The sequence below is a fragment of the Notolepis coatsorum genome (assembly GCF_963971535.1).
Source record: "Notolepis coatsorum genome assembly, chromosome: 2".
Taxonomy (NCBI): Eukaryota; Metazoa; Chordata; class Actinopteri; order Aulopiformes; family Paralepididae; genus Notolepis; species Notolepis coatsorum.
In genome coordinates, this window is record NC_140166.1 from 143,299,884 (window position 1) to 143,325,906 (window position 26,023).

The window sequence follows — 26,023 nt, forward strand, 5'->3', positions numbered from 1 at the left end:
CTATATGAATTGAAAATGGGGGACCCTGATGGAAACAAGACAAACATCTTTTTCAGGTCTGCATCCCCTTAACAATTGTATGTATTGAGCCGTACTGTATTGTACCCATTCTGCAATCTGTTAAATAAAGTTTTCATTCATTCATTCATTCATTCATTCATTCATTCATTCATTCATTCATACCCTACTCTCGGGAGGAGGAGGAGGAGGAGGAGGAGGAGGAGGGTACTACGTCAGGAGGAGGGTACCACGTCAGGAGGAGGGTATCACGTCACCGCTCCGACGAACCTGCCGCTGCCCGCGCGACGCGACGCCTTGTTTGTTTCATGGATGAACTCCGGGCTCCGGGCAGCACCGCGTGAGGAGAGGCGAGGAGGAGCGGGGGATTAGTTAGTTCCATCTTTCTGACGACAACGCGGCCGTTAGGTATCATTCAGAAGAAGAGGTCCACGGTGGTGAAGAAGACCGGAGCCCGGGCTCGATGTTCAGCGGAGAGAGAGGGCGGTGAGTCTACTAGCATCCCCCGGTGACGCTAGCTAGCTCCTCCCTAGCATGCTAGGCTAACCAGGCTGCTAACTGTCTACTAGCTGCTAGGCTAACCAGGCTGCTAACGGTCTACTAGCTGCTAGGCTAACCAGGCTGCTAACTGTCTACTAGCTGCTAGGCTAACCAGGCTGCTAACTGTCTACTAGCTGCTAGGCTAACCAGGCTGCTAACTGTCTAATGGCTGCTAGGCTAACCAGGCTGCTAGCTGTCTACTAGCTGCTAGGCTAACCAGGCTGCTAACTGTCTACTAGCTGCTAGGCTAACCAGGCTGCTAACTGTCTACTAGCTACTAGGCTAACCAGGCTGCTAACTCTACTAGCTGCTAGGCTAACCAGGCTGCTAACTGTCTACTAGCTACTAGGCTAACCAGGCTGCTAACTCTACTAGCTGCTAGGCTAACCAGGCTGCTAACTGTCTACTAGCTGCTAGGCTAACCAGGCTGCTAACTGTCTACTAGCATGCTAGGCTAACCAGGCTGCTAACTGTACTAGCTGCTATGCTAACCAGGCTGCTAACTGTCTACTAGCTGCTAGGCTAACCAAGCTGCTAACTGTCTACTAGCTGCTAGGCTAACCAGGCTGCTAACTGTACTAGCTGCTATGCTAACCAGGCTGCTAAGGCATAAAATAAAATATTGTTTGTTTCCTGTTGGTTGTCAGTTAAGGCCATGGGTAGGTAGAGCATTTTTTTATTTTTTTTATTTTTTATTTTAATTTTTTTATTCTTTCCCACTATGGATAGGGTATTTCTTTATTTAATAAAAATGTTCACAACAACATGGATGCATGTACTCTGCCAGCATGTTTAATATCCATAATACTAAAGGTTTGACTAAGATTTTTATGAAACTTTATTGTAAAAAAAAAAAAAAAAAATAATAAAAAATTCAAAAAAAAAATTATAATAATATTGTAACTCAAAAAATAAATTGGGTCGCACCTAAATCGGCAGGGTCGGTCGGCAACCGGAAACGATTTTTTTTTTCTTTTAGGCCTAACTGTCTACTACTAGCTGCTAGGCTAATCTGGCTGCTAACTGTCTACTAGCTGCTTGGCTAACCAGGTTGCTAACTGTCTACTAGCTGCTAGGCTAACCAGGCTGCTAACTGTCTACTAGCTGCTAGGCTAACCAGGCTGCTAACTGTCTACTAGCTGCTAGGCTAACCAGGCTGCTAACTGTCTACTTAGCTGCTAGGCTAACCAGGCTGCTAACTGTCTACTAGCTGCTAGGCTAACCAGGATGCTAACTGTCTACTAGCATGCTAGGCTAACCAGGTTGCTAACTGTCTACTAGCATACTAGGCTAACCAGGTTGCTAGCCCCTTTCGTGACTTTCGGTTTGCAAGCCTGTGGCTTTTGTGACCGGAGTCACTTGCCCACCCGCCCCGATCACCCAGTAGCGAAACGACCAAGCGTCGTCAAGGGGCTCGCGGTGTGTCAAGAATACATCAGATCTGAATTTCAAAGATACCCAGCGTACAATATGGGTCTAACACAGCTTCACGATGGGGTCTGGAAGCTCGGAGTTGCTAATAAACAGTTTAAAACATTGTTACTCGACGAGTGGTATTTACAGACCGAACGTCCATCTCCGCCGTTGGTGTCACAGCGCATGCGCACCATGCCGCGTTCACGTTACTGGGAAGAAGCGGAAGAACCAGTTTCCGACTGGGAAAAACCATTCACGTCAGCCTCCTAGTGGTAATTCCTACTAGGACATATGGGATTCTTTTATAGACCCCATATCTCCCACTTCGCGTCACGAATTGCGGAAGTATGGATGTGGGCGTTTCATCCATAGATATATATATAGAGTCAAAGCGTGAAGGCTTCCTAGTTGTAGCAACGAGATGTCCTCTGGTTCTTCCGCTTCTTCCCAGTAACGTGAACGCGGCATGGTGCGCATGCGCTGTGACACCAACGGCGGAGATGGACGTTCGGTCTGTAAATACCACTCGTCGAGTAACAATGTTTTAAACTGTTTATTAGCAACTCCGAGCTTCCAGACCCCATCGTGAAGCTGTGTTAGACCCATATTGTACGCTGGGTATCTTTGAAATTCAGATCTGATGTATTCTTGACACACCGCGAGCCCCTTGACGACGCTTGGTCGTTTCGCTACTGGGTGATCGGGGCGGGTGGGCAAGTGACTCCGGTCACAAAAGCCACAGGCTTGCAAACCGAAAGTCACGAAAGGGGCTACCAGGTTGCTAACTCTACTAGCATGCTAGGCTAACCAGGTTGCTAACTGTCTACTAGCTGCTAGGCTAACCAGGTTGCTAACTGTCTACTAGCTGCTAGGTTAACCAGGTTGCTAACTGTCTACTAGGCTAACCAAACTGCTAACTGTCTACTAGGCTAACCAGGTTGCTAACTGTCTACTAGGCTAACCAGGTTGCTAACTGTCTACTAGGCTAACCAGGGTGCCAACATTTTTATACTAGGCTAACCAGGCTGCTAACTGTCTACTAGGCTAACCAGGTTGCTAGCTGTCTACTAGGCTAACCAGGCTGCTAACTGTCTACTAGGCTAACCAGGCTGTTAACTGTCTACTACTAGCATACCCGGTGACACTAGCTCCTCCCTAGCATGCTAGGCTAACCAGGTTGCTAACTGTCTACTAGGCTAACCAGGTTGCTAACTGTCTACTAGGCTAACCAGGCTGCTAACTGTCTACTAGGCTAACCAGGTTGCTAACTGTCTACTAGGCTAACCAGGTTGCTAACTGTCTACTAGGCTAACCAGGTTGCTAACTGTCTACTAGGCTAACCAGGCTGCTAACTGTCTACTAGGCTAACCAGGCTGCTAACTGTCTACTAGGCTAACCAGGCTGCTAACTGTCTACTAGGCTAACCAGGCTGCTAACTGTCTACTAGGCTAACCAGGCTGCTAACTGTCTACTAGGCTAACCAGGCTGCTAACTGTCTACTAGGCTAACCAGGTTGCTAACTGTCTACTAGGCTAACCAGGCTGCTAACTGTCTACTAGGCTAACCAGGTTGCTAGCTGGCTGCCGCTTAGCCGCACTTGGGCAACACGCTATTGGCTTGAGGATAAGGTTTGTTTCTGTCGAGGTGGTTGTTTTGGTTCATTATCTTTGTGGACGAGCGGGTGGTTTGTAAAGGACAGCCCTCCTAACGGCACAGGCTAAGCAGCGAACGGAGCTAGCTGACGATAATAAATCAATGAACAGGGTTGATTGCAGCAGCGACGCTAATGTTGTTAGTTGTCTGTGTTCTGCCGCTGGGCCCGCCATGTGGATGATTTATGAACTACTAACCAGACTAAACTCGCCACACTGCGACAGTTTGGGTAAAACAAGGCTTTCTGCAGCAGACAAGCAACTTTATCACAACTTAAAACGGGCTGTTTCGTAACGACACTGGTGACGTTAGCTGGTGCTATAGCCACGACGCGTTTCCTGTCAAAACAAGCCGTGGCTATGATGCTGTAGTAACCGAGTGTGTAACATTAACGGTAGCAGGTAAATATTCAATGAGCTAGCATAATCATCTATTGCTCCTCCTAACTCCAGCTAACTACATACTGCTGATATCCCAGCATTATAACACGTGTGTGTTGTGCTGGTCAATCGGGATCTTGTGATCAGGGGGCGACAGTGGCTGGCAATCCGGAGGTTCCCGGTTCGATTCCCGCTCCTCCCGGGCAGCGTGTCGATGTGTCCTTGAGCAAGACACCTAACCCCTAATTGCTCCCGATGAGCAGGTTGGCACCTTGCATGGTTGCCTCCGCCGTCGGTGAGTGAATGTGTGAGTGAGTGGGTAAAAAAATGTGAGTAAGAAATTGTAAAGCGCTTTGGATAAAAGCGCTATATAAAAAAAAGCGGCCATTTACCATCTTGTCTCTGTATTCTTTTTGTATATAATCTTGTGTGAATAAGAGGGGCACATGTAATTGACCCTCGGTGATCTGAACGAAGCGGTCACTGATTATTTGGTTTTATTCTCCGCCCGTCTCTTTTAGGTCGCTGGGGGGGGGGCCACAGCCTCCAATGAACTGAACGCAAAACTGGACCCACACGACTCAGCCAAGCCACTCCGCCGCCGCCCGCGCCCATCCCCCGCCCCGGCCACCATGGCGGGCTTCAAGCGGGGCTACGACGGCAAGATCGCCGGCCTCTACGACCTGGACAAGACCCTGGGCCGCGGCCACTTCGCCGTGGTCAAGCTGGCACGCCACGTCTTCACCGGCGAGAAGGTGGCGGTGAAGGTGATCGACAAGACCAAGCTGGACGCGGTCGCCACCGGCCACCTGTTCCAGGAGGTGCGCTGCATGAAGCTCGTCCAGCACCCCAACATCGTGCGCCTCTACGAGGTGATCGACACACAGACCAAGCTCTACCTCATCCTGGAGCTGGGCGACGGCGGGGACATGTTCGACTACATCATGAAGCATGAGGAGGGCCTGAGCGAGGAGCTGGCCAAGAGGTACTTCGCCCAGATCGTCCACGCCATCTCCTACTGCCACCGGCTCCATGTGGTGCACCGGGACCTGAAGCCGGAGAACGTGGTGTTCTTCGAGAAACAGGGGCTGGTCAAGCTCACCGACTTTGGGTTCAGCAACAAGTTCCAGCCGGGCAAGAAGCTGACGACCAGCTGCGGCTCGCTGGCCTACTCTGCCCCCGAGATCCTGCTGGGAGACGAGTACGACGCTCCGGCCGTGGGTAAGCAGCGCGCAGTACAGTATCGTACAGTATCATTCAGTATCGTACAGTATCGTAAAAACCTCTATTGCAGACATTTGCTGAGACAACAGTTGGGACGAGAAAAAGGAGCAGAGAAGTGGAACGCTAATTCCTTTGGGGCAGGATCCACAAAGAATGGATTGCACGGTGTTAATTGCACCCTTACTTACAATTCATTATGAATTGAAAATGGGGGACCCTGATGTAAACAAGACGAAAGTCTTTCTCTGGTCTGCCTCCCCTTAACAATTGTGTGTATTGAGCCGTACTGTATTGTACCCATTCTGCAATCTGTTAATAAAATGTTAAATCAATCAATCACCTGCGTTGTTACTTTCAATTCATAATGAATTGTAACTAAGTAAGGGTGCAATTAGCACCGGTGCAATCCATTCTTTGTGGATCCCGCCCTCAGTGTCTGTAATGAACTGAAACCAGGCTCCTGAATGCCTGGCCGTATATATATATATACGGTGATCTGGTGATTTCAACCGGGTCAGACCTACTAGTTAGTCCGTCTTGTGATCCATTGATTGTATTGAGCTGGACGGGTTGGGCTCGCCTCGGAGCCTTCGGCGCTGAGCCGCTGACTCTGTGTCCAGTCCACTTATTAAAATCCCCTCTCAGGCCCGGCCCAGTGTCGTCGTCCCCGCCCGCCGCGTGTCACTGGAGCTCGCAGGGAAGAAGCCTCGGCGAAGGCCACGTTTGAATCCATCATGTCTCGCTTTGAGATGTAATGTACTGCGTTCACCATCTGTTTTTTTTTGAACACTTTGGCTGTTTGTGTTCTTGCCCACAGAACCTAGATAGCAGTGCGTTTGTCTACAGAACCTAGATAGCAGTGCGTTTGTCTACAGAACCTAGATAGCAGTGCGTTTGTCTACAGAACCTAGATAACAGTGTGTTTGTCTACAGAACCTAGATAACAGTGTTTGTCTACAGAACCTAGATAGTAGGGGTGGGAATCACCAGTTTCATCATGATACGATACGATATCGATTCTTTGGACAGCGATACGATATTTGCCGATATCACAAAGTCTCTCACGATACAATACGATACGATTAGATTCAGGTGCCTGCGATCGATATGAGATGATATCATATGCCCATTTAACACAATCAGTAACATTTAGATCAACTAAAAAAAGGTAATGAAAATATCATTTGACATTTGTATTTTTGAGCTCTTCCAGACATTTAAAGGAAAATCAATCTATTGTTTTTAATACAAATAGACCTCCTGTTCACTGTAAAGTGCCACGTTTTTATATATTGAGCTTTAAACTTTAAGCTACATTTTTTGGAACTCAAAACTCACAACCTCCCTCTCCCAAACCGTTCCTACAACAATTTGTTGATGTTGCATGATCATGTATAGGCCTACATTTATTATGTATTATATTGTTTATGTTTAAATAACATTTAAACATCAAACTCCTCTGACCTCATCTGGTCTTTCCAAAGACGCGCGCACACACACACACACAGAAAGGGAGAATGCTATGCTGTAACATCTACACACACGGAGCTACTGCTGTTGTTCTTGGGCGGATATGAGACTCGCCACAGGATTTTCAAAATAAGAGTATCGATATGAATCGATCTTATTACATCGCATCGATCCGATTCGATTGTTGATAATTACATCGATGTATCGATCTGGATCGATGTATCGTCCCACCCCTACTAGATAGCAGTGCGTTTGTCTACAGAACCTAGATAACAGTGTTTGTCTACAGAACCTAGATAACAGTGTGTTTGTCTACAGAACCTAGATAACGGTGTTTGTCTACAGAACCTAGATAACAGTGTTTGTCTACAGAACCTAGATAACAGTGTTTGTCTACAGAACCTAGATAACAGTGTTTGTCTACAGAACCTAGATAACAGTGTTTGTCTACAGAACCTAGATAACAGTGTGTTTGTTTGTCTACAGAACCTAGATAGCAGTGTGTTTGTCTACAGAACCTAGATACCAGGGCTCCAGACTAACTTTTTTCACCACCGTCCCAGAACCGTCCCGAAATACAGTTTTAACCGTCCCAAAGTGAATGTAAACCGTCCCAATTATTTTTTATATATATATAATATATATCAACGTCAATTTGATCATATGGGGACATATTTTGTGCTGATAATGGCACAGAGGGTGAGACCAACTGTGTACCGTACCTTTTGATTATTGTAAGCACAAAGATAATAAGCAGCTATAACTAGAATGTGTCGATAATATACAGTTCCAAATAATAATAATAATAATAATAGATCAAATTTATATAGCGCCTTTCATAGAACCCAAGGTCGCTTCACAATCAGGACAAAAAATAGGGCTAGGGAAATAGGGGGGAAGAAGGGGATGAGGGAAGGTTAGGGATAATGGATAATGGACTTAATCTAATCTAAACTAACTGATGGGGAAATGCCTTGGTCAAGAGGTGTGTTTTTAGAGCAGTTTTGAAGGTGTCCAGGGTTGGGGCGTTGCGGATAACATTACACTTCTGTTATTTAAATGTGTCCTTACGTTAGAGTCAGGGGTTGTATTGTTGGATGCAGTTCCCTGTTGGTCAGTGTGTGTTTGTTCTCCATCTTCTTCTGCTGTGTTTATCCCCTTCAAATAGCGCAGCATATTTGCGGTGCTCTCTTCACTGAGAGGATGCCAGTATAGCGTTTATTTTTTATTTTTTATAACATTCTGATATTTTCGCGGTTCTTGTATAGTGGTCTCGTGCGACTGTCAACTATAATAAATATGGGCTGTTTTAAATTGTGTGAATAGTTGTTGCGAGTGCTCGCACTATGTTTCAATATAATCCGTTTTACCATTCATTCATTATAAACACAGACGTAAGGTGTCCACCGTGCTTTTTTAAGCTCCGGCCAAAATGCATGGTGACGTGTTGACCAATTTCGGAGGGGGATCCCTATGATGTATCAATAAAAACGTACCGTCAGTTCATGTCCAAGGGATTATGTTCACGCAAGTATCACCAGTTCCTGGCATTTTTTAACCTCTTTCTTTTTCGATGTCGAGATAAATTTGGGGCTTTGTGTATTCCAGTAAAGGGCGATTATCACAGAATCCATTTCGACAATGTTGACTGCAAACAAGTCATTGATAAGCGATGGCCAGATTAGACACATAGCCATAATTTAAGACATAGTTTATGCGTTTGCAAATATGAGAGCTCTATCATTGAAGTGGGTGGTGGCATTCAAGGGGGGTAAGGCGCACCGCATGGCTGGCAATGAAAGTATTGCTGTTCTGGCCGATACCGATATTTACCGATGTCGATATCTCTGTATAGAAAACACTTTTTTATGATAATCAAATAAAGAGCTATTTTCCAAAACAAATTTTCTTTATTATTTTTTTAACTTTTGTAACTTATTTTCAGAAATAAGTTACACCGTGCATCACTAATTGCAATATTTTGACATTTCCTCGAAAGCACTTAAAAATGCTTGATTTAACCCTTTGATGGATACGGGCACGCAAATATGATGATTATTGTTCTGAAGGATCAGATTAAACCGAATATATATATTTATTTATATATATATATTTAATTGTATTTGTATATCCCCTGATATCCCTTGTATATTCCTTGTACAATATGCATTGAATATCCCTTCGAGTCTACTGAACATCCCATAATAGTCTCCATTCTACCATTGGACGCGACCTTGGTGCCAGGTCGCCATACCCCTCAGACCAGGTTCAATCGTACCGCTCAACATGTATGGACAAGTCCTAGTTCCGCGTAGGAATATGTCTACCGCACCACTAATGGTACTATTTGTTCATAGTGCGTATATATACTGCGCTATTAAAGTAGAGCTTTCCTTTAGTCCAGTTCCTTACCCTCCAACAGAGTGACAGACGCAAAAGCCTCCCCGCGAACCACGTGTGGGCAGTAAGGCCAATTCGGCCCAGTATCGGCATTGAGACATCGTGTATATTAATATTTGAATAGTCATATTTGGCACTATATCGTCGAGTTGGACGTATTCTATTAAGCTAATAATAGTCTATTCATATGTAGTGCCTCGTGCGGTAAGAGTTCTATAGTAATCAGCACCCCCATCGTTTCGGGCATCAGCTGGACGCTTATCCAGGGTGGTTGACCCCACGTGAAGCTGCACCCGAGGAGCTCCAGGCCAAAGAGCGAGTGGACCTGTATATTGGATTATTCTACCGACGACGGCTAGCCTTCCCCGGCTTGGATTATGCTTTGAGTACTTTGATTATTCTATGGATAAAGGCCAACACTGCGGTGTGTTGGAAATACCCCCCCCGGAGAGGACGACGGGTGAGAAGACGCTCTACACGACGAGGTCGCCTCACGTCTCTCCATCGTGGACCGGAGGACGCCGGCCACAGAGAGTCCAACTGCTTTCATCTGTGGATCGAGGATCGCTGGGCACCGGGTCGCACGACTGTGGGCTCTCCCAGGATACCCTCGGCCAGACGGGATACAGCCAGACTCTACCCCCCCCTCCAGCTGTCCTACAAGCAGTCGGAACCTTCCCCTAGTGTATCCAGCTATATAATCATTCAAGTATCATTGCTATTGTTCCCTAAATATTCCAGGTTGTATATTTGCTTCCTGCGCAATCAGAGATTGGACATTCGATATTGATCTACCTACGAATACTCATTTGCCATAAAAGTGCATACTATTTCAAATCATAAATGTAATTAAGTGATCGTTGTACATACCTTTTGCTATGTATTATTATTAAACGCAGACTTTCGACTTGGTACATTTGTGTTGGATCCGTTTCATCAGGTGGGAGTGTTTATCATAATTATTTATACCTAGTACTGGGTGGCCAGAGTCTAAAGTACAAGAGGTAGTGGTAGTAAGTATCATATCTAACAATACAGTCAGGGAATTGTACCCCTCAGTTACAATTATAATAGTCCCTGCAACATATGTCATGTGATATGTGCATTAAACCATGAAGATGCTTTCAAAAAGAATGTAATGAAGTTTCAAAAATTTCAAGAGTAGTATACTGGACACACTAATACAGAAAAAAATTTATTAACATCTAAGACAATTTATATAAAAACTCTTGGGTGCCTAAGACTTTTGCACAGTACTGTGTTTTCTATCCACTTTAGCAAAAAAGACACACATATATACTGTATGGATGAGGGTTTGTGCAAAACATCACTTTAAAAAGTGTATCGTTAATGAATTGTACCCGATATTTATTTAATATCGTCATATTGCCCACCCGTACTTTTAAGGGTATCGACCGAATCTCGTCGGTACTACAGAGTACCGATTCACGTGAGATCCACCGGTGCCACATTTCAGAAAAAAAATGTATTACCATCAACCATTCCCATTGAAAGTTTTGTTCATCCATGATAAAATAGTTCTGAATCAAGAAATATAATATTTTAATCTAAAGTGTAACTAATTGTCGGAAATTGGTTTTAAGCCATAAATATTGGATCCGATTTTGTTCCCCAATAAAAAAAACAGCATTTAAAAGTGAATTGAAATGCCCTTTTAAAAATAGTGCTTGGAAAAGTACTTGAAAGTCCTTGAATTTCATTTTGCACTGTCTGTGGGAACCCTGAGTATCATCATAGTATGCAGATCTGGAGGGGTATTGACTATGGAAAAAGGGTTTAACTTTACAGTATATAACCAGTAGGGTTGGGCACCGAGAACCGGTTCTAATAGCAACCGGTTCCTAACTTCCGGTTCTGGAACCGGAAGTAACATATTTGCATTTCGATTCTTAAAAAAAAAATTATATATATATATATTTTTTTTACTTTGTTAATTAATACCCTAGTTACAGTACAGCAACCACATTAAACTGTATCAAGTCAACTGACCATGTGAATAGTATGATTTATTTTTTTTATATTTTTCAAAAAAAATTAAAAAGATCTCCTGCTAAATAAGCTGTGACCTGTTTTGACCTGCACCTCAAAGAATCGGAATCGAGAATCGTTTTAGAACAGGAATCGAAATGAAGAATCGGAACCGTAATCGCTCAAATCCAAATGATGCCCAACCCTAATAACCAGCATGGTGTCTGCCTGCAAACTGTCCTCGGGTCAGTTCCACTGGCGCTGTCTGCTCCCAGGGGGGTTTCAAACTGTCCTCGGGTCAGTTCCACTGGCGCTGTCTGCTCCCAGGGGGGTTTCAAACTGTCCTCGGGTCAGTTCCACTGGCGCTGTCTGCTCCCAGGGGGGTTTCAAACTGTCCTCGGGTCAGTTCCACTAGCGCTGTCTGCTCCCAGTGGGGTCAGAACCCCCGGCGGGTCTCGTTCTGACCGGCAGAATACAGGCAGAAAGACAGAGACGGGTCAGAACCCCCGGCGTGTCTCGCTCTGACCAGCAGAATACAGGCAGAAAAACAGACGGGTCAGAACCCCCGGCCTGTCTCGCTCTGACCAGCAGAATACAGGCAGAAAGACAGACGGGTCAGAACCCCCGGCCTGTCTCGCTCTGACCAGCAGAATACAGGCAGAAAGACAGACGGGTCAGAACCCCCGGCCTGTCTCGCTCTGACCAGCAGAATACAGGCAGAAAGACAGACAGGTCAGAACAGGGTACAAAATAGTCACACGCCCACCGCCACAGGCTGGTAGATTTAATGTTTGGCCGTCATAAATTAAGGCCGGGGCGCCATCTGGCGGCCAACAAAATCCACTGCATGCGTCGGCATTAATATGATATGAGTAGCCTCCAGCTGGAGGGAGAAATGTCGTGGGAGCGGGCGAAAGTTGCCCAATCTGGAACAATCTCCGGGGCTGCAGCTGGCCCCTATTGGATGCGGGCGTGGTGAGTTGAAACGAAAGTGAAACTGTGTGTGTGTGTGTGTCACGTCTCACGTGTCCGTTCTAATGTTTACAAACAATGAACCTTTAAATGTAAATGAGATGCGCTCTGCTCACGAGATCAAGTTTGTAACATGAGACGCACACGAGGTCTGTCTTCATCCGTTCTTTAGCCTACAAAAAAACCTGCAATCGTGTTTTTGATTGTGCTCTGATATTTAATTTTGCATTTGATTTGACCAAATATGTGGAGGCATATTTTGTACCCTGGTTATTTCGCGTTTGTAACGTCATAACATCAGTGGAGGCTGCTGACTGATTAATAATAAGCTCTCTTTATTTCGCGGAGCATAATGTGATTTCGCGTTTGTAACGTCATAACATCAGTGGAGGCTGCTGCTGACTGATTAATAATAAGCTCTCTTTATTTCGCGGAGCATAATGTATAATGTTATTTCGCGTTTGTAACGTCATAACATCAGTGGAGGCTGCTGACTGATTAACTCGTAACGTCATAAACCAACTACCAGATTCACTCGTCACTGTACATCAGTGGAGGCTGCGTAACTGACTAACTGATTAACTAGAAACTGCACATTGAGGGGGTTTGAATCACGCTACATCAGTGGAGGCTGCTGACCAGATTATTATTATATTATATTAGGGGTGGACGGTATTATTATTATTATCTATTATTATATTATTATTCCATACAAGGTTGGATGCATTACAGACTCCGCTAACATCCCTTGTTGCCTTGTAGGTGGCAAGTATGGATTTGTTTATCTTGTTTGAAGTTGTTTTAATATGTTCTTTAATTCTTTTGCTTCCATATTGTAAATAAATTCGCAATAAATTATTTGCATTTAAAACTATTAACGCTGACTCATTCCTTCAGTCCACTCAAAATTATGCTAATATTCCTTATGTTGTTTATGATATTAATTGAAAATAGCATACGAGAGTATTATATAGTAATAATAACACATGGCGATATACTAAAAAGCTATTTATAATTTTTGGCTGGTAAAACATCTGGATGGCTGGTAGTTTTTAAAATCTACCAGCCAAATGGCTGGTAAGTCAAAAAGTTAAGTTTGTTCCCTGGGTCAGAACTCCGGCATGTCTCGCTCTTGACTGACCGACACGTGATAGTCTCTCTCTCTCTCATTAGACACGTCCCATGACTAAACAATCTAGGGACTCTGTCCGGCTCCTGAAACCGGACCCTAAGCCTGGATGGAGATCGTCTTTCACCCAAGTGTGGTTGTAGTTGTTCCCGTGCCGCTACCCCCCCCCCCCCCCCCCCCCCCCCTGGGGGAATCCGGTATCAGCCCCGCGCTCACTGATGCGTTCATATGCAGCCATGCTCGTATTATTGACTTCCTTATTTTGGTCACGGATGTGAAGGGTGCGACGCACTTGTTTGAGGAAGCTGTGGTCACTTTCTACTTTCTACTTGTACATATTTATACACACTGCACACACCCTTGTTCACGAGCGCTGCACTGTCGGAGCGGTGCCGGAGCACGCTGGGGTTTAGTTTAGCTGGGGTTTAGTTTGGTGAAGTGGCGTGTGGATCTACGCTGCTGGGGTTTAGGGCTGTCCCCGAAGCCTGTTTTTGGGCTTCGAACTTTGTCAGGGTTTTTCGAACGGACGTTCGAACCTTCGTTTTTAATAACAATAAAATTAAATTCTAAAAAAAATGTATTCTAAATTTCTTTTTTATTTTTATTCTTTTTTTATTAATTTCCTCAAACTAAATCCTCAATTTGTCATTAATCTGATTAAATTAGTATATATTTTTTAATTAAATCAACTTTCTTTAATGAATATAATTTTTAATACTATAATATTAGTGTAGCCTAATCTTTATCTGCAACTGTGAAGAAAAACCCCATTGGTTTAAAGAGAATGAATAGACACAAAAAAAATATTAAAAATTAAAAATTCGAATGTTGATTTAGAATTCGAATGCCAACGTAACGAACGAAGGTCCGAACGTTTGGGCTCAGCCCTACTGGGGTTTAGTTTCTGGAAGCGGCGTGTGGATCGACCCTGCTGGGGTTTAGTTTCTGGAAGCGACGTGTGGATCTATGCTAGAGCTGCCGCGGTATTGATGTTTTCCTTACCGCACAAATTTGCGAAATATTTCCTACCGCTGCGGTTTGAATGCATTTTTATTTTTTTTGTAGTCTACTCTTTATAGCATATAGCCTGCCTCTAGTCTAAATGTCTATCTTTAGAGGATGACTTTGCAGCATGAATATTGTTTGGGATTCGGCAAGCACGCATTCGTTATTGAAAGTGAAACACGGATTCGAAGTCTCCCCTCTGGTCGTGCGCCGTTCACTCTGTGTCGCGGGCAGGGGTGGTAGCGGCGCACCCGGCGGTTACCCCCCCCGACCCTTTCTTCTTATTATTATTATAACGTTACGTTACTACTTATGATTACAAAGGCATTCGGGCGGGGTTGTGCACATCGCTTGACTGAAACTTTTTTCAAAGTTTGAACGTGTGGACCAGATTGACGCGACACAAATTGACGGATATTTATCGGCCACTGCTGCCATCGGCAAATTTGAGCTTATCGGCCGATAGGCCGATGGCAGTCAACAAGGCACTTATCGGCCGATACCGATACCCGACCGATATATCGGTGCACGCCACCCCTACCAGGGCTGTACGCTAAGCTTTTTCACTAGGGGCACACTTGCCCCTAAATGAGAAATTTAGGGGCAAAAAATATTTTTTAGGGGCACATTTTTAAATAACAATTTTACCATTATTAAAAAAAATATGTTCCTCCTGCCTCATTACTGTGGTCCTTTTATTTAACATTTAAGTGTGTTTGTTTTCAGGTTTGTATCTTTTATAATGAACCAACTGAGAAAGTGTGTAAATCACTAATAGAACAAAAACAACAAACTGTGTGTGTGCGCTTGTGTGGTGCTCCTTGAATGAGATCATCACAACACACACACCATTAATCAGGAGGACAAGAAACTCTGCATACATTTGTTTCACAATGAAAAGTGCTTTAGAAATCAAATGAATTATTTATTTATTATTGTAAATAACCCCATGAAAGGTTTATTATTTGTATGGGTAATTACCTGCTTCATATTTGTGATGTTACTGGTTTCAGTGTGTGCCTAAAGTGATCAATGTGTTGGGCCGTTTATAGAGATCTATGCCAATTAATGTTTATGTATATCCGGGACTTTTTTTTATAAGAATTGAGAGGTATTTGTATATGTGACCTTTATTTTGAAAACTGTTGCAACGCAACCTTATTTACATTTGCGCTTTTGACAGTGAAATGTTCAGTCCAACTTAGCTTGAAGGAAAGACTAGATAGATAGATAGATAGATAGATAGATAGGTTGATACTTTATTGATCCGCGGTGTCAATTTAAGTAGACAGTATTTCACGTCCTAGTGGGGTACTCACGTAATGCATGGCTGATCCTGAACGTTAGAAGTTTCAGTGTCCCCGTCAATCAATCATCACATCAATCATCATCATCTTATCATCTCTCCACTAGGGCTGTCTTAAATGCTTCGAAGCTTCGAACGTTCGATTCGATGGCACAAGCTTCGAACATTAAAAAAAAATCGAAATAAAAAAAAAATAAAAATCTTTTTTTTTTCAATTTTTTTTTTACTTCGATTGTGTGTGTGTGTGTGTGTGTGTGTGTGTGTGTGTGTGTGTGTGTGTGAACTACCCATCCCAGTTAGGACAGCCGAATCCCGTCCAATCTTTCGCCGTCGACTAAAGACTCACTTCTTCAACCATTATCTGAAATGATAAAAAAAAAAAAAAAAAAAATCTAACCGTGACTAACCTTACTGTCATGCACTTGTCCTAATAAACTAACCTACACTGTAACACGCAACACTTTGATGAACATTGTTACTCAGCTGATAGAGTTGTACCCTTCTTGCTGTCTTGTCGTACAGAACTTGTAAGTCGCTTTGGATAAAAGCGTCAGCTAAATGTAAGTGTGTGTGTGTGTGTGTGTGTGTGTGTGTGTGTGTGCGCGCACCTTGTAGAATTCCACACATAAGAAAGAAAGATACTGGGATGAATAAACAAAATAGGAAATAAAATGTAGAAATGCATGCAATACATAAATAAATATGAATCTCCATATATGAAATATAACATTTAGATAAGGTGCTACTGAGATGTTTTGGTGAGTTCTTTGTTTTTTTGTGGAAGTTGCCCTTCTTAAAAATGCATGAACATTCACTGATAATTGGTCTGTAGTGGAGTCTACAAGGTCTACATTGCCGGACCATGTAGAATCCGGACCTTGTAGACTGACATAATTCTGTGCATAGTTTAGTCTACACAGGCCATATTTCAAATAATCAAAATCTTACTTCATTCATCTTAAACATTCTTGATTTGGGGGATTGGTAGTTCCCATGAAATCTGAAGTTGTTCAAACGACAACAGCGATCCACCTTGAATTAAATCACACAGCCGAGTGAAACCTTGTTGGATGCGTCAGTCACGAAAGGGGCTACTTAATTAATTAATCCAACCCACTTTATTTATAGAGCACATTTAAAAACAACAACGTTTACGAAAGTGCTGTACAAGTCCCACAACATAAGATAAAAAAAAATAAATAAAAAAAATAAATAAAAAAAAATGTTTTTTTTTAATTTTTTTTCGAAGCTTCGAATTAAAATCGAAGCTCGGCCCTGAAGCTTCGATTGCCAAAAAAAGCTTCGAAGGTCAGCCATTGCACGTGGTTGTCATAAAATGGACTTATATCCATTATCCACTCCGTTGTTCTTGCGGAGCAAGAGCCATATTATATTATTGAAAGGAAGCGGCCACATTCAGTTTCGTTTCGCTAGGAATTATGGGATTTGGTGTTGGATGTATAGACTACGCAGACAGGGACATGGTCTTTAATCGCACGATAGACTACAAGCAGGGACCGAAACTAAAGCCCGCCGCCCGCCAGGGGCGGTCTGTTTTTACCTTTGGCGCATGACACTTAGAGGGCTGCCCGCCGTGTGGCGTGTAGACGTGTAGTTCATAACGATACTCTTGTGCGAGTACAGATTATAGCCGCTCTCGTCTTTTTTTTCTCCGCCGCGAGATCGTTAAAAAACTACAAGTCCCACATTGCACTCAAGTCAACGGTCCAATCACAGTAGAGTGACGTGACTGGTTTCATGAGAAATAAAGCAAATGACCAATCGGAAGCTCTCGTTTGGCTTGTTTACTTCCGTCTGCTCTAGTCTATATCGGACCTCCATGAGCTAACGTTACTGTTTAAACAATGACCCAGTCAACTATTCACTTTTAGTTTAATACATGACGAGGCATTGTCTAACGGTATCTAGCTGGCTAGCTACTGATAGCTGCTGATATCAACAAATGCTCCAGCAATAGTCGGCTCGAGTGCATAATACCTCCGTTCCCTCGTTAGCTAGCTTAGCTAGCTAACGTTAAATAGGGTCCAGCTGCATCGCCGGAGAATCCTTGCATGCTGAATGTAGGGTCTAGCTGAATATAGGGTCTAGCTGCAGGGCCGGAGAATCCTTGCTGGAGCTGGAGGCTACTCAAGTATACACACAGACAGTGGAGCTGTTTGCAGATAGCAAGCATTTTGACTTTTTGCGTGGTGGCGATGTCTCGCAGATAATACAACTACAAGTATGATTATATAATATATATTTTATTTAAAAAAATTTTTTTATATAAAATATATATATATATTTTTTTTAATCAAAAAAATTTTGGCAGGTAAGAAATATGCTTGGCGGGTAGACTCTTCCCATCTACCCGCCACTGGCCGGTGAGTCAAAAAGTTAATTTCGCTCCCTGACTACAAGTACCAAGTATATAGCGTGACCCAGATTCACTTCACGCAAATCTTTTTTTCACTCAGGCTATCGCAGTAAGTTCATTCATTGCCGACAGATTCTTTCATAGCACCACGACATTGTGTCGCACTGTACAGCCTTGGTTGTAGGCTAATGTTTTAAATATTTTTTATCCAATTTGTATGGATTAATTTAGGAGTGAAATGCAAATGAAGGGTTGAAATCTCTACTCGCAACGTTGCTACCAGATATAATATTTCAATCGCAACGGCCAAATTAAGGGGCAATTTGCGACGATTTCGTCGCACTGTACAGCCCTGCCTACATATAACCAGTGATGCCAGTAACGCGTTACTAAGTAACGCGTTATTGTAATCTGATTACTTTTCCCCGAAAATAGTAATCTAACGCGTTAATCTTTAAAAGCCAGTAATCTGATTGCAGTTACTTGTCCAAGTGGCTGTGCGTTACTATTTCGTTACCATCTCATCATAAATTCATAATGCAGGCGGAATGCAGTATTTTATTTCGTTTTCGACAGTCAAAAATAAATTTTCAGCTGTTTTTCTTATTTGGGAGTGACGTCGTGTGGCAGTGAAAGGGTTAAATACACAATGTGTCCCGCGGCGTGACTGGACCCTCAGTCTGTGAGTGACTCTGCTTTGGTCCAATCACATTCCCCATCCACAGTCTGCGAATCAGAGGCAGAGTAGGGCGGGTCTTCACAGCACGTCATGTGACATATGCGCCAATCGTGTGACAGCAGGGCTCCGTCGTTACAGCCTCGTCTGCAGCACGGAGAATTCCACCCCAAACGCTCATCTAAACGTAGCCTCAGTCACTACTTCACGTTTGTGTCAGCTAAGCCGGGTGAAAAAAACATTCATATGCGGAGGAAACAAAATACTGTCTACCGCTAAAAACAGCACATCCAATTGCATTGAAAGCATCTGGAATCACAACACTAGCCGACGCTTCGACTAGGTACAGGAGGACTCGGAGGCCAGCCAAACAGCAAAAGAGAGAGATTGTTTCTTTCCCTTTTGATTAATGTATATTTGATGGTGGCAGAGCAAAAGCTCTTATTTGCCAGATTTACAGTTAATTTACATGTTAAAGAGAGACTGATTGTATGTTTATAGAGAGACATTTATAAAAACAATTTAATAGTTACAGTTGATATAATTGAATAGTTCAGCCTGCATTTGTTAGATGTGATACACTGGTTTTGTAAAACCACTGGCTGGCTGCTCTAATGCTGTGAGCATCATAGACTGTTGCTTTACCATACTTGATGGTACAGAAGCTGAAGCACTAGTTTAACAATTTACGTTATGTGCAGAGAAACAAGTTAAAAACAATTTATGCACTTTCAATAAAGCGTTTAAAAAAAACTGTTGGGGGAACGACGACGACTTCGTAACCTAGTTACTTTCAAAGTAACTAAGTTACTCTGATAATCAAGTAATCAGTAAAGTAACTTGGATTACTTTTTAAAGGAGTAATCAGTAATCAGATTACTTTTACAAGTAATCTGTGGCGGCGGTTAGGTGGCCGAGCGGAGATTGCGTTCGTCACCAGCCCCGGAGCTGAGCTGGATTTGCCTGTTCGAATCCAGCTCACAGCTCCGGGGTTGTCACCAGCTTGGCTGGCCGTCTGCACTGATACAATTGGCTGTATCAGAGGGTGGGAGAAGCTGGCGGGGTGGGTCCGGGTCGTTGTAAACAGCGACTCCTACAGTTCGGTCGGGGCGCCTGCTAAGCGCGGATTGGACGTGAGGGGGATAGTGTGGTCCTCCCACACGCTACGCCCTCAATGAGAATCCGCGCTGCCAGGTGAAAAGAAGCGGTGATTGGCTGGACGTGTGTCGGAGGAAGCACGTGGTAGCCTCCACTCTCCCAGATGATCTGACTGTGGGGGGTAAGTGCGCAGCAACCAGGAAGGGACTGGGAATTGGCATACGACTAACATTGGGATGGGAGAAAATCGGAGGAAAATGGAGGGGGAAAAAGACCAAAAAAAAAATAAAAATAATAAATCTGTGGCATCACTGCATATAACGCACCATATTTCGCGATCTATGAAAAAAGACTGGATTATTTTTGAAAGGGCCGATGTTTAGCGTGTAATAGTGCACAAACTACAGTATGTAGAAATTAACTCGTTAGTCAGTGATGGACTATGAACAATGCCTGTCCACTGAGCCATACTATTGTCTCCATAGCTATAATACAGAACACACGATGGGTCTGCAAACATCGCTAAAATGGTCAATAACACTGGCGCCATTGAGTAAAGATGGGGGGAAAAGGGCGTGGCGCTCAATGAGTTAAGAACAGTAGACTATTTTTTTTTTATCCACTTTTTCTCCTCCTGTTTTTCTGTATTTTCTCCGATCCCAATTTAGTCGTTATGCCAATTCCCCCCTCCCATTCCTGGTCGTTGCTCACATGTGCCCCCCACTGGTCGGTCTAGGGAGCCCTCAAGTCTATCAGATGGTGAAGTGTAACGCGTGGGAGGTCACACTACCTTCACCATCTCCCTTCCTTGCCGTGCAGGCCCCCTGAACGACCTGTAGGAGTCGCTGTTTACAACGACAAGAATACCACCCCACCGGCTTCCCTCCCGCTGACTCTGCCAATTGAGCCAGTATGACGACCGGCCAAGCCGGAGGCAACGCGGCCCGGATTCGATACCGGTGTATCTTGCGTTGGTGTCGAGCGCTTAGTCCGAACAGTAGACTATTTGAAAAATTATTTTGGTCAGTCATGCACATCCCTACTATCGGTAGCTAACGCAGGGCGGAGAGCACTCCAGCAGGCCTGCCGCGAGGGCCTGTAGTGGCCCGTGTCCCACAGCCTGCTGGGTGTCACACCGATCTCCCCGGTCTCTCTGCAGCTCTCCCACAGTGCTGCGCCGTGCAGTTCAGAGCTGTTCAGACTGAGAGGCTAAAGTGTCTGCGCTGCAGAGCCTGTGTGCGTCAGAGACGGGTCTCCAGAGAGCGGACGGAGGGCCTGTTAACTGCAGCCCGGGTTACTGTTGCCTGTTGCCAGTGGAGGAACAGTTAATCCATCCCATTGTTTGGACTGGGAGGGGAGGGGAGGGGAGGGGAGGGGAGAGGAGAGGAGAGGAGAGGAGAGGAGAGGAGAGGAGAGGAGAGGAGAGGAGGGGAGGGGAGGGGAGGGGAGGGGAGAGGAGGGGAGGGGAGAGAGGAGGAGAGAGGAGAGGGATTACATGGCTTGGTGTTGACGCATACTGGCCAGCTCTGATGTAGAACTCACTGCTCTGCTTTCCACCAGCTAGACAGGAGACCCCCTCATCACCTACGCTACTTCATTTTAGTTTCACTTTCATTCAAAATGATGTATTTCTTTCATCCACTCCTCATCCCATTACAAATACGTTGATTAGATTATATTCACATGTATTGTCATGACAACGTTATTTGTGTATACCAGAAAATTCCAGTAAAGGCCGTTTATCACAATCTTTATATTTTCCTGAAACTTTCAAGAAAACTAGGGTTTTTCAAAATGGTATAAAACGGAAATGAACCGATTATTATAATTTCTTTTTAAAAAAATATCCGTTTCGACAATGTTGACTGCAAACAAGTCATTGATAAGCGACGGGCAGATTAGTCAAATCAAGAGTTTTATTTGTCACGGCATACAAGTATACAATGAAATGCGGGGGGTCTTGCCCGCAATGATTGTGCATAATACAATAGTAATATATAATAAGAATCCAATAGAACGACATTGTGCAATAAAACAAGTAAACAAAGTAGGGCATATCGGTATATGTCACATTAGACACATAGCCATAATTTAAGACATCGTTTATGCGTTCACAACACTATCATTGAAGTGGTTGCTGGCATTCAACCATGTTTTGAGACGGGGACCCGTGGCATCCAAAGTGTTAATATGTACAATGATACATGTATAAAGACCATATATTAGTGTGGCAATGCATGATAAGTAAACAGTGAAAAAAGCTAAGGAATCGGATGGAGCTGGGGCGTTTGGGACGAATACAATTTAAGATGAAAATCTCCCCAGCCTATGGGAGGCAGTGGAGGTGTGAAATCTGGCCCCGTCCAGAACAATAGGAGTCACAAAATCAGTTTGGAGTGGAGGAGTGGTAGAGGCGCAGTAGAGGTTTGATTTTTCAGTGCTGGATCTGTACATGTTCCGTCCCGGCTGTGCCGCTGCGATGCCCGTACACGTTTGTTATTGTTTCGTTTGGGTTCTGGTAGAGCCATATGAAATCCGTTTTATTTTTTTCCAAATTCCATTTTATTTTTTTCCAAATTCCGTTTTTTCCGTTTTAATATTTCAGAATTCTGTATTTTGCTTTGTACGCTCATTTTACCATCAGAAATAGTGTCTAATAAGTGGGAATGAATAAATGTCCACAATTTAATAAGATATAACAGTCCATTTAATAGGGCCGTCTTAAATACTTTGAAGCTTTGTTCGATGGGCATGGGATTCGAATATGAAAATAAAATTTGATTATTTAAAAAAAAAAAATTATATATATTTTTGCAAAATCAACTCTGCCTCTCTTTGTTAACTACAACAAGCAATGCTGTTTGTTATTTAAGATGAGGTCGGACTCGGCACTGACAGATTTGTGTTCATTGTGCTGCTTTTATAAAGCCTCAAATGACGGCTTACAATATTTCATGAAAGCAAAGTGTTTTGTTTGTCTAAGATTTTAAAAGGTTTAAACTTTACAGCACTGACAAAGTTGAACAAAGTGCTGTACAAGTCCCACAACATAAAAAAAAAAAAAAAAAAAAAAAAAAAGTAAACTTTCAATCAAGCATTGTGAGCGAGAATTTGGCCCAATAATAACCCATGCAATCAGGATATGGCGGGAAACACAAAGGAAATTTCCTAACCATCAAGTATGGCATAATCACACTCCCATATTCAATAACAATGCTCTCTTAATGGGAAAACGACCTATAAGATTCCCTGTATGGGAAGAAAGAGGCATACACTCATTAGGGGATATTTTTAATAACAAGGGCCTCTGTAGTTATGTCGAAATATGCATAAAGTTTAACCTCACCGAGTCCACATGGCTTTTTTACATACAGTTACGACTTTGTATGAGATCTCACGGTGTTCCATTACACATACCAATTGAACACCACAGATACCACAAATTTTTCTATGAAAGAGATACATTGGGAGGTTTTGTATCAGGTTTTTATTATCAATTACTAACGTCCTCGTACGAAACCCTTCAACTAGACAATGTCTGGAGGAGGGATATACCAGACCTGGAAAATGACTTTGATTGGCAAGGAGCCTGGGCAAATGTCCGACTTACATCAAGGAACCCGGATCATCAACAAATCAATCTGAACTATATTCACAGGACATACTTGACTCCTATAAGGCTGTGCAAAATGGGGCTTATACAAGACTCCAAATGCTCCCAATGTACAAATGGGGACGAAGGAACATTTATGCACACGTATTGGGACTGCCCACCAGTTAAGGCATTCTGGAAAGATGTGTCCCAACAATTATCAATACTCGTATTTTGGAATATACCTGTACACCCCGCGGTATTGCTATTGAATGATGTTTTTGAGTTTGCAGTGAACCCACAACTAAAAAGATTGGTTTTATCGGGTATCACAGTAGCTAAAAAACTGATTGCATCACGTTGGTTTCAACCGGAAAAAATGTGCCGGAAAGTGTGGTTTCTTACATATCTCGATGTGATATATCAAGAAATATCAACAGCAAGAATTCTGGGGCTCAATGAATCCAAAATGTTAATGTGGTTAGAAGTGGTGGAGAGAATAAAAGCTAGCCTATAATGGTGATGTCTGGTTAGGAGTGAGGGATAATGGAGGTACTATCCAAGAGGGGGTCCGGGAGGGGGGGGTTTGAGCTGGAGCATATGTGTGTAGGGTTTTAGAAAATAGGTATTAGGGGTATATTATATACTAACATTTATATAATTGTAACTTCGCTGGATATACACGGTATACGGTTAAAATGTTATTATTGACTATTTTTGTTTTATCCTGTTTCTGTACTTGCATATATTTTAACCACCTTTACTGAAAGTTTCATTATACATTGTGTGTTGAGTACTGACTTTTAATAAGTTTTGTTTTGAATAATTAAAAAAATTTAAAAAAATTTAAAAAAAAAAAAAAGTATTTAATCTTTTTTTATAGTGGATTCCATTTTTATTGCTCAATTCCGCGATTCCGTCCGCGATTCCGTGATCGCGGATTCCATATGGCTCTAGGTTCTGGTTGCCACCGGAGATGATTTGTCACGTGGGCCTTTAGTGTCTAATATAAACAACCAGCGGCGCTGGTGGCAGAGTCACAGACGAGGAGCAGAGTGGTGTCGGCCGCAGGCCTCCCTCTCCTGACTCCGTCGTCATGGATACCTGCTGCTTCTGGAGGAAACTAAGGCCTTGTGTGACCTCACAGCTCTGCCTCTTGTGTGACCTCGCAGCTCTGCTCTGCCTCTCGTGTGACCTCACAGCTCTGCCTCTCGTGTGACCTCGCAGCTCTGCTCTGCCTCTCGTGTGACCTCACAGCTCTGCCTCTCGTGTGACCTCACAGCTCTGCCTCTCGTGTGACCTCACAGCTCTGCCTCTCGTGTGACCTCACAGCAGTAGTGTGGCGCTCGTACTCCCAACGTGTTAAGTCTTCAGGTGTGGTGTCTTCAGGTGTGGTGTCTTCAGGTGTGGTGTCTTCAGGTGTGTCTTCAGGTGTGGTGTCTTCAGGTGTGGTGTCTTGAGGTGTGATGTCTCAAACCCTGCCCTCTTTTCTTGATCCTCCAATCGCAACCGTTGCCTCGTTGAATCCCTCAAACAAAGAACCATGTGACTCTTTACGTTTTCAACCCTAATTCTGTTAAAATGGTAAAGTGTAAGTATTGTCTTCATTCCTAAAGCTGAAGACGATAGGAGTCGAGTACTTCTGGGTGGTGAGTCTCACCGAATCACACTGAAAACATACCGGCTGTCCAGAAACAAACCAAAAACACATTTGTCTGGTTGTTTGGACTGAAGGGTTCGGTCGTCGCACACAGCGCTGATCTTATTGATAAACCGAGGAGATGAAGCCAGGCGTTAGTTATCCCGGGGGAGGATGCTGGCAGCGCTCCAGATGGAGCAGTTCTGTCCACGTCTGGAGACGCGAACGCCTCGCATCAGACTCGCACACGTTCCGCTCAATGACTCGTTCATCGTGCCTCCGCACGCTTCGTGAGGCGCCCCAGGGAGTCCGTCTTGGACCCAACAGGTTGGAACACACACACACCTGCCAAGCAGGTCGCTGTAAACTGGAGGTGTCAGCGAGGCCGTTTATCACAAGTATTACGACTTGTGTAACTCAAGCCATTCAGGCGCTAACTTATTGGACAGGCTGTTAGCTAGAAATCATGTTTGGACAAAAAACGGGTTGAAGAGGCAGGCGGCCGCACAGGCATGCCTTCCTTACTGAGACACTTCCCGTTAACCTCAGACACACTTGAGTACGATAACGTCGCAGCAGCTGTGGAGTCAACGGCTCAGTGGAGCACATGGTTCACAGAAACACATGCTAGGTTTCCTGCCTGTGTCCTTGACCAACATACTGGCATTACAGTGTGTGTGTGTGGCTGAACCACTGGATACTGGCATTACACTGTGTGTGTGGCTGAACCACTGGATACTGGCATTACTGGAGTTGTTGTAACTTGTTTTGATGTAGAGTTGCAACCTCTTTTGATGTAGAGTTGCAACCTCTTTTGATGTAGAGTTGCAACTAGGGGTGGAACGGTTCACAAAATCGACGGTTCGGTTCGTATTGCGGTTTTAGGTTTACGGTTTTCGGTTTGGTTTGGTATACGTTTTTTTTAATAAAAAAAAAAATGTAACACTCCAAAAATACCATACATCAACATAGGATATATAGCCTAAAAGAATCCAACTTTTCAGTTATTCTCAAGGACGTAGTCATGCAAAAACTGAAAATGAGGCCATTTGACATCGGGCACATTGTTTTGACAGTGACGGTTAGAGCTAGGAGAGATTTTGATACAGCAAGAGGGGAGGCATTGCTGAGTTAAACAT

The 26,023-nt window shown here is 43.7% G+C and overlaps 1 protein-coding gene across 1 annotated transcript in view; it reads left to right on the plus strand.

The window, feature by feature from the left end:
- Positions 1-378: 378 nt before the first annotated feature.
- Positions 379-26,023, plus strand: part of snrka (SNF related kinase a) — a 101,661-nt gene continuing 76,016 nt past the window's right edge. Inside the window, exons 1-2 of the mRNA XM_084307677.1 lie at positions 379-504; positions 4,529-5,228. Coding sequence (XP_084163803.1) covers positions 4,640-5,228 — 589 coding nt within the window. The 5' untranslated portion in view covers positions 379-504; positions 4,529-4,639. The remainder of the gene's footprint in view (positions 505-4,528; positions 5,229-26,023) is intronic.